General features: G+C 42.9%; 1 protein-coding gene across 1 annotated transcript; it reads left to right on the plus strand.

Annotated features, from left to right (window-relative positions):
- The first annotated feature begins 1,405 nt into the window (after positions 1-1,405).
- On the plus strand, positions 1,406-8,853 carry LOC123171574 (uncharacterized). The gene is made up of 11 exons (XM_044589029.1): positions 1,406-2,158; positions 3,594-3,768; positions 3,849-3,952; positions 4,044-4,129; positions 4,213-4,381; positions 4,469-4,592; positions 4,757-4,914; positions 5,513-5,597; positions 5,680-5,889; positions 5,974-6,035; positions 6,730-8,853. Exons 1-11 carry the CDS (start codon positions 1,818-1,820, stop codon positions 8,411-8,413), a joined length of 3,198 nt encoding a protein of 1,065 aa, XP_044444964.1. The 5' UTR covers positions 1,406-1,817; the 3' UTR covers positions 8,414-8,853.

Genomic DNA, 8,853 nt, shown 5'->3' on the forward strand with positions numbered 1-8,853 from the left:
AATTTTTCAAAGCACGCTCATAGGTTTTTGCATAAAGTTGAATTATATACTCCTACTGACCTCCCCTAATTTTGGTGGAAGTTTTAAAGGAATATTTAAATAGGTTGCAGTGCAACTTACAAACTGGACCAGATTTGAAAACTTGAGGTAGGGCTCAAAATCTCCAAATGACTAAAAGAGATTTTTGCATAAAAGTGATGTGGGAACATCACATGACATCTCCAAATTTTGGTGGGAATTTTAAAAGAAGTATTTGAAAGAGTTGTAGTGCAAATGAGGCTCTAAAGCTTATAAAAATCATTTTTAAAAGAATAAAGCTCAGGAAAAACAATTATGCAAATAAATCCACTGATAAAAGCAATGTTTTCTTGAGAGGGTATACAAGTCCAATAATATGTTTGGAAAGTTTTCACTTGGGGTAAAAACTCCACAATATTAAAGAAAAGAGAGGTTCTGAAATCAAAAGATAAATCCAGAAAATAAAAATTTTATTTCCTGGCAAAATTTTAATTGATAAATCATGGTTAAATTTTTGGGGTGTTACACTGTCTCACCTGCCATGGCCAGTTAGTCTTCCAGATTTCAGAGAAGTTTGCTTCAGTTCTTGAGTAGAGATAGAACCTTCCTCAATCACAGCAACACACACATTAGACAGATTAAGCCACTTAACAACATCCTTGTGTTTCAGACTCAATGTGGGAGAAGCCCAATCCAGCATTGGCACTGCCATAGTATTGGGCAGTAGCTTGAGGTTTGTACCATTCCACACAATTGTCCATGTGATGCCCAGACTTGTGGCAAATGAAACAACTTTTGGGCACTGGGCAAGTCCCAACAGAGTGAGCTGGCTCTCCACAGTTGTAACACATCACATCCTTCGTTTTTGGATCATAATTGATGACAGCCTCCTCTTTCCTATTTCGATTACTAACTGCTTTATCAACACTGCTTGACTTCCCCTGTTGCTCCTTCTGAGAAATGAAGCTTTTGTTCTTCTTTTTCTGTTGAGGGCTTTGGGAATTCCGTTGGTAGGTGCTCGATTGCCCTTCCCCATACCCTTTAAATTGAGACCCACCTTGGAACTGACGAGGAGAAGGACCATATTGCAGTTCTTCTTGTTGTTGTAGTTGTTGTTGCATAACAGGCATATCAGAAATGAAATTGTGAGGCTCCTTCTGTTGTTCATTATTATTCTTTTGAAGAAAGGAAAGTACACTATGGAGACAAACATTGCCCAAAAGATTATAACATGTGAAAAGAAAGGGAAAATTCTAGTACCTGATTTGTTGGGATCATTATCAAGAAAAGACATTCCCCATTCCCATGAATGATGGATCCCATCCGGCCGTGCCTAGAAGACTCTCTCTCTCTCTTGCCTCTTGGCATCTCCCATCCCCATCGTTGCTTCCAGAGAGAAGTTGGAGACAATGGACGCATAGGGCCGAGGAGCAGAGACAGACGACAGCACGCCAGTCGCCTCACTTCCCCGCAAGCCCCAAGCCATTCCCTCGAGCCCCTCCCGCTCCCGCTGCCGCCCGGGCCCCGCCCCCACCCGCCAGCGACCGCGGCCGGGGCGACCCGCCGCCGCCGCCGCGGCAGCAGCCGGTCGCCTGCCCCTTCCTTCCTTCCCCACCTCCGGCCCCGGCAGCGGGGCGGTCCGGTCCGGTCCGGTCCGGTGCGAGAGCGACCCGGGCGGGTCGGACTCGAGTTGGAGACCGGGTCGGGCCCGCGCGGATGGTCGGTGGCGGCGGGGGTGCTGGCTGGGCGCGCAACCCTAACCGAGCGCTGCTCCTGGTGGCGGCCGGGCGCTATATTAGATGCCGGGGGGCGGGATCGGCGCGGGCCTCGACTTCGACCTCCCGGCGGTGATCCAGGCGGCGCTCGTCGGCTTCGTGCTCCTCGCCGCCGCCGCTGCCGCCCTCCGCCGCGCCGCCTCGCGCTACTTCCTCGTCGACGCCGCGGGCTTCGCCGCCGCCTACGAGGACCACCACCCCGCCTACGCGATGCCGCCCCAGGGGGATCAGCAGCCGCCCCCCTCCTCGCCGCAGGGGCAGGGGCAAGGGCAGCTGCAGGCCGCCGCGCCCGAGCTCGGGCCCTGCGCCCACTGCGGCGCCGCCGGCACCAAGAAGTGCTCCGGCTGCAAGCGCATGCGATACTGGTGCGTCCCCCCCGCCCCCCGTCCTCCCCCTCCCTGTTTCTTGGAATCGCGTCGCCCCCTTTCTGCGATTCGGTGGTCGACGCGTGCGATTGTGCGGGGATCCTTAACGGTTCTTGGCCCTGCCCCCCGGTGTCCATGGCTGTGAATTGTGATTTTGCTGTAGTTTCTTGGATGCATTGGGCAATTTGGTCCTACCCCTGTTGTCCATGATTCTGAAATTGTGATTTTGCTGTGCTTTCTTGGATGCTTGGGTAATTTGGTGTTTAGGATCACTTACGCTATCAAATGCTTGGGTAATTTGATGTTTAGGACCGGTGATTTTAGTGCTTCTTGAGGATCCAAGGCATGTATGGTTGATGGAAACCTCTGTTCTTGAGAGGTTATTGAGTGGTGATCCTGCAGTTGGTGCGTGCAAACATGCAGGGATCTTTCACGATTCTTGGCTTTACCCCAGTTGTCCATGACTGAGTTGTGATTTTGCTCTTTTTTCTTTGATGCTTGGGTAATTTAGTCTTCAGGATCAGTGATTTTAGTGGTTCTTGAGGATCCAAGACATACATACAACATTGAAATCTTGTTCCTTGTGCGATTTGGTTGTGTACGTCCTAGCCTGCTAGGGCCTGCACACCAGGGCATAGATATTAGTTTGTTTCCTCAGATGCATGTGAAAACGGTGCAGTCTTTGATAGTCGGAGGCTATGTATTTGAACTTGGTCATTGCCCAATATTGATTTCATTGCGCCCGAATCCAAACAGCATCGGAAGTTTGCTCCGAGGTGTATTTGTTGAACAACCAGACAACATATAGAGTTGAAAGTAGTGCTTAACAGAAGTGTATATCTTCAAGAACTATCCCCCTTTTTGTATTTTTCTTATCCTCTACCTTTTCTTCTAAAAGAAAGCAAAGATGTTATTCTCTATTCTGCGTTTTATCATGAGTAATCGGTTGATTTGGTTAGTGTTTGGACAGAACGATCTGAAGTTAAGTATTAATGTCACTAAGGCTCTCATTCTTTGTGCGGTTTTGGATTGTTTCAAGTGACTGCCTATCTATTATCATGTAATATATGGCGTACTGATGAGTTTCTCTTATCTAGATGGTGATCATTTCCACACGTCAAACAGCGAAGTTTTTTTTTATAAAAGGTTTTTGCCTGGTTTGGTGATTTTGGCCCATAGCAAAGTTATACATTTTTATCTTTCAATGCGCTGTTATACCCTTGGTGTTGCTTGTTATGATACATCAATTGAATAGGCTCATGAACAACAGATCATTTGCCTGAAGGTTGTCCCAACTCACATTCTTGGACTTTCTATGCACTGTTTTGTTGTCTAACTAGCCTCCAGTCATCAATATCACATAGTTTTACACTAGTGTATCATGCTGCTATATTTCTCCTGAGCATATATGTCTTACATTTATGCTCTTATTTAGTTCTGGAGAATGTCAGTCAAAGCATTGGCAATCTGATCACAAATTCAAGTGCAAACAAATGAAATTATTGGATCCTATTGACAAGTTACCCTGTGGAGTTGAGGCCAGTAAGAAGTCACCTGTCTCTGGCCATCGTGGTATCTCATTAGTGCCTGGCCATCGAAAATTAAACAAGGTGTGCAATTATACTCTTGACCTAGAAATTGTTTACACTTGGATGAAGAAACAGATTTTCAACTCATGTTCCATTCACAGGTCATCTATCCTTATGATGATTTTTTAAAGCTGTACAATTGGAAGTGCAATGATTCGAAATACAGCGATTTTTTAACTTGTGGGCTTGTGAACTGTGGCAACAGGTATGTTGGAATAATATACTATCTTTGCCCGACCTTTTGCTTAACAAACACTTGCTTAGAATATCTAATAGTTCTTGTTCCTTTTGTGCAGTTGCTTTGCCAATGTGGTTTTACAATGTCTGTCATACACGAGGCCACTTGTGGCCTATCTGTTAGGAAAGGACCATTATAGGCAATGTAAGTGATGGTTTACGATGGTCATGTAATATGTAGTAACATCTAGCTTTATCTTAACAGTTCTATGCAACTCAACATTTCAGGTGCTATAAGACATGAAGATTGGTGTTTCTTATGTGAGCTGCAATCTCATATTCAAAGAGCGTTTGATAGCGTACACCCATTTGCTCCCACGAACATTCTTTCTCATTTACCAAATATTGGTGGCAACCTTGGCTTTGGTAGGCAGGAAGATGCTCATGAATTTATGAGGTGAATTACTTTATGTGCTTGTATGTGGGTTTACTATCTCTCTCTTGGATTGTCTTGAATGCTATGTGCTGCGTGTTCTATTTATAGGTTTGCAATAGATAAGATGCAATCAGCTTGCCTTGACGAATTTGGAGGTGAGAAGGTCGTGGATCATAGCACCCAGGAGACAACTGTTATTCAGCACATATTTGGCGGTCGTCTGCAATCTCAGGTCCCACTTGTTTCCACATTTAGTTTAATATTTTAATTTATAATCAATGAGTCTGCCTTTCTGATTGCTCTGTTTTTAATCAGCTTTAAATTCTTAAGGGATATGTCTTTCAGTATGCATCTGTTGCATTCATCAAATGCCTAACGTTTAAATGGGATGTGCAGGTTCAGTGTACTGCATGTGGTATGGTCTCAAATCGCTATGAGAATATGATGGACTTGACAGTTGAAATTCATGGTGATGCTGAATCCTTGGAAAAATGCTTGGATCAGTTCACTGCTATAGAGTGGCTTGATGGGGACAATAAGTACAAATGTGATGGGTAAGTCCTATTTACAGCATCTGTACACTTATGTTATGTAGCAACAAATGTTACAGGTTCATATTTTTGATATATATATGATTTAGTTTGGGCATATATATGCTGAGACCGGCTTGTTCTTATTAACTATTAAGGATTTGTACATAATGATGTTCACTTGGTCTGTTGACGTTTTCCTAAAATACATGATGAGACATTACTTTCAATAATGCTACAAATAGCCAGGAATTTAGCCTGATTATGTCTTGTGAAATTCTGTGAGTTGGTGATTATGTTCTTAGTATATACTTTTTGAATTTAAATAAGAGTTGATTTAAAGCTGGAGTAATTTAATTATGTTAATTACCTGGAGTCATCCATCCTCAGTCTTTGGTCTACTACATATTTTTGGCAAGCACAAGTGATGCATTTGTTGTTCAGACCCTTCTCTCTTTTACTAACGTTTATCTATTTTCAGACATTGTAGACTTCAGATTTAAGTATTGAACATCTTACAGTTCAGCAAGCTCCAAACATACTTTACAGACATTGTAGACTTCAGATTCAAAATCTGAATCAAATGCCATCTTTTTCTAAAATATTGTCTACTTTTGTGCAGATGTAACGACTATGTTAAAGCACGGAAACATCTCACAGTTCATCAAGCTCCAAATATACTCACTATTACTCTCAAAAGATTCCAGGTTAGGACATCAGCCTGTTAGAACTATATCATGCTGTTGTATTATGAAAGTGGCACCTAATGTACTTTCCTGTGGTTATCAGAGTGGTAGATTTGGAAAACTGAACAAGAAAGTCACATTCCCTACGAAGTTAGATTTAACTCCATACATGAGCACCACTGATGGAACTGACCAGTATGATCTATATGCTGTCGTTGTTCATCTGGATATGCTGAATGCTTCGTTTTTTGGGCATTATATATGCTACATAAAACATTATCGAGGACGTTGGCTTAAATTGGATGACTGCAAGGTACATGTTCACTCTATATTATGACCATACAGATATATGTGAGTCGTAATTCCAGTTGATCCATTTTCTTGCTTCGATTTGTAGGGGATGGCTGTTGACGAGGAGGAAGTACATGCTCAAGGTGCCTATATGCTTCTATATAGCAGGTAATTATCATGTGTGTCCTCGTCTAGGAAATCGATTTCTACTGAAAGGGGGAATGCCACATATATACATCTTACCTGAATCCAAGTCCTTTTCTATTGCTACTTGATGTAAGCTTGAGTGGATTATATCTACTTTCTTGCTGATCTTTGCATATTTTATACTCTAAAATTATGTGGTCATCTTCATTTCCAACAACATACACTATTAGCAGATGTTGGAATTCATATTGGTTTTATGCAAAAGAAAGACCTTTCATATAATATGTGCCTCCATATTGTTCTGTTGTTGTATAATATGGCTTCACCATTTTAGGATAACAGCTGCCAGACGGAATGTCCCTGACCACCAAATTTTCTTTCTTTATCATGCTTTCATTATTTTGTCTTGTGCAAAAATTATTTCTCTGTTTATTCCACTATTTGTTTTTCATAAATTTAACTAACTAGTACAGTATCATTTTGTCTGTGACTGTTCTAACTAGTTTTATTTCATAAATTTTCTTAACACGTTAAAATATTCCGGACTTGTCTTATTTCCTTATTTTGTTTTGTTCACATTTTTTTTGTGGTAAATTGTTTCTCCATTTAATCCATTTTTGTCACGAAATAACTAGTATTATCTGTCTGAGACTATGCTAAAATGCTCTGGACATGTGGTCTTACAAACTTTCGTTTTCCCCTTACGACTCTGCAGGAGAACAGCTCGTCCTGTACCACTTCTTCCAGTCAAAGAACCAATAAAACATGAGAAACAGTGCAAAGTGCCTCCTTTAAATGGACAAAATCATTTGATACCTGAGGATATGTCATTAAAATGTGAATCATTTTCAAAGTCTTCAGAAGATCTACGAGAGGATTCTGAATCCAGCAATGACTCTCTGCATAGAATGGATACCGTCAACCAGGTATCAGACCTGGATTTGCATATGAACATTGAGAGAGATAAATTCGTTGCCAATGGAAGTATACATCAGCCAATTTCATCGGCATTACATGTCCTTGAAGAAGATACTAGAGACTCAGGTTCTCTGTTAGAAGGCAATAATACCATGAGAGCTGACCAATTTGGCAATTCTGCGTGTGAATCCTCTTCAGTTAATTCCTCTGAAGAGGAATGCAAGGAACCTGCCCCAGGTATTGATTCAGTTGACTACATGGATATTGATATGGAAGCTGGAACAGAAGTTGAAACACAGAATGTGGAACAACAACCTATCTTAGGTGATTCAGTTGAAGTGATAGGCAACAAAACATCAGTCCCAACCTTTGATAATTGTATGGCAGGAAAACCAAAACCACTCTTTTCTGTTGGTTTCCTTGACAAACCCTCAAGAAAGAAGTCTGACTCTAGGGAAGAGTGCCAAAATGGTGGCAGCATGGCAGTTTCCTCCCAAAAAATAGATGGTCATTGTAATGAACATCTCAGCAGGCCAGAGCAAGGACTTATTGCCTACTCCCGTGGCGTCAGCCCATCCTCAGCAAATGGAAGTGTACATTGCAATGGAGACGTGTTTGTGACTCCTAGCAACGGAGTTCTTGTCAATGGTGATACACAATCTGACAATTACTCCTTGAATGCAGCAAAGAGGGATGTACCTTCTGTTCAGGGATTTAATCCGAGGCCTTACAGATCACCATCAAGCAGCAACCCAAATCGGAATAATACAAGCAAAGGTCTCTTCCCACGTGGTTTCCTTGCAAAGCCTCGTTCTGGAGAGAAAGCAGTCAAAGTTGATGATGGGTTGCCATTTAGTAATGGAAATGGCAAAGCATCATCATCATCCTCTGTGAATGGCAACGGCATATCGAATACCAATTCTTCACCTCGAAGCAGCACAGGTGGCATGGGCATGTCTCCTGGATTTCTTGCGAAGCGTTCCAGGGAGTCTGCTGCTGCAAGCTTTATGGGTGATCCGCAGAGCAGTAACACTTCCAAGGAGCAAGAACATGTTGGTGCTGCAGCACTACTACCTGACAAGATACAAGAAAGGCGGAGTTCCTATTGCACCACAAACGGCATCAAGGCCCAACACGGAGCAGCTTCTGTTCATGATGTGAGTGGTCACAGTGATGAAAACGGGCACGCATTCGTGGGCACCAAGAACGGCATCCATGGTGAAGAAAATGGTAGCAACGGAACCCTTGATATGCATGACAGCAGTTGCCAAATGGATGAAAACGGACATGGAGTTCTGGACATCAAAGATGTCATCTTCAGAGAACAAAATGTCAGCAATGGAACTCTGGATATGCATGGCATGGGATCCGAAGATGCTGACCACGTCGTCAAGTCACCCGCCGCTCCTGCCCATGATGGTCTGCGACGAAGATTAACCACCTCAAAATATTTTGATGAGAGTAGCATGGACGAGCAATGAAAGCTGAAGGTAGATAACCCGAAGAGGAGCCATGGGCAGGGAAGTAGAAGTGGCTGATTGGATAGGTTACCTGCCATTGCAAAAAATTGATGATACAGCAGTAGTTTTGCCTCCCCTCCACCATTTTTGTTGTCCCTGGTGGCTCCCACTTGTCAGAGGGGTGGAGGGTTGTCTCTGGGCCTCCACACAATTTGCAGAGGCTCAGATGCTCCCCTGGTGCCATGTTTCTCTCCCTTGTTGCCATTATTGCTAGGTACATAGCAGAGTCTAGGCTTACCTTCTTTTCTTTTACCTTGTTGGCTTGAATAAACACCAAGTGCTGACTTGCTTTGTCATGGAAGCTTAATCAATCAATTGTAGAGGAAATGATCTGATTGTGTTGTTCACTTTAGTTTATTCATTTTCTGTCGACTGTCGGTGGATGTTATATTTTTCTTGCA

This window comes from Triticum aestivum, chromosome 7D (assembly GCF_018294505.1).
Source record: "Triticum aestivum cultivar Chinese Spring chromosome 7D, IWGSC CS RefSeq v2.1, whole genome shotgun sequence".
NCBI classification, from domain to species: domain Eukaryota; kingdom Viridiplantae; phylum Streptophyta; class Magnoliopsida; order Poales; family Poaceae; genus Triticum; species Triticum aestivum.

Excerpts from the sequence above, each read along its gene's own strand:
- LOC123171574 (XM_044589029.1), top strand. The coding sequence starts at position 1,818 with ATGCCGGGGGGCGGGATCGGCGCGGGCCTCGACTTCGACCTCCCGGCG. Across the intron at positions 3,953-4,043 it reads CTTGTGAACTGTGGCAACAG|TTGCTTTGCCAATGTGGTTT; the intron begins GTATGTTGGAAT and ends CCTTTTGTGCAG. Across the intron at positions 4,382-4,468 it reads GATGCTCATGAATTTATGAG|GTTTGCAATAGATAAGATGC; the intron begins GTGAATTACTTT and ends TTCTATTTATAG.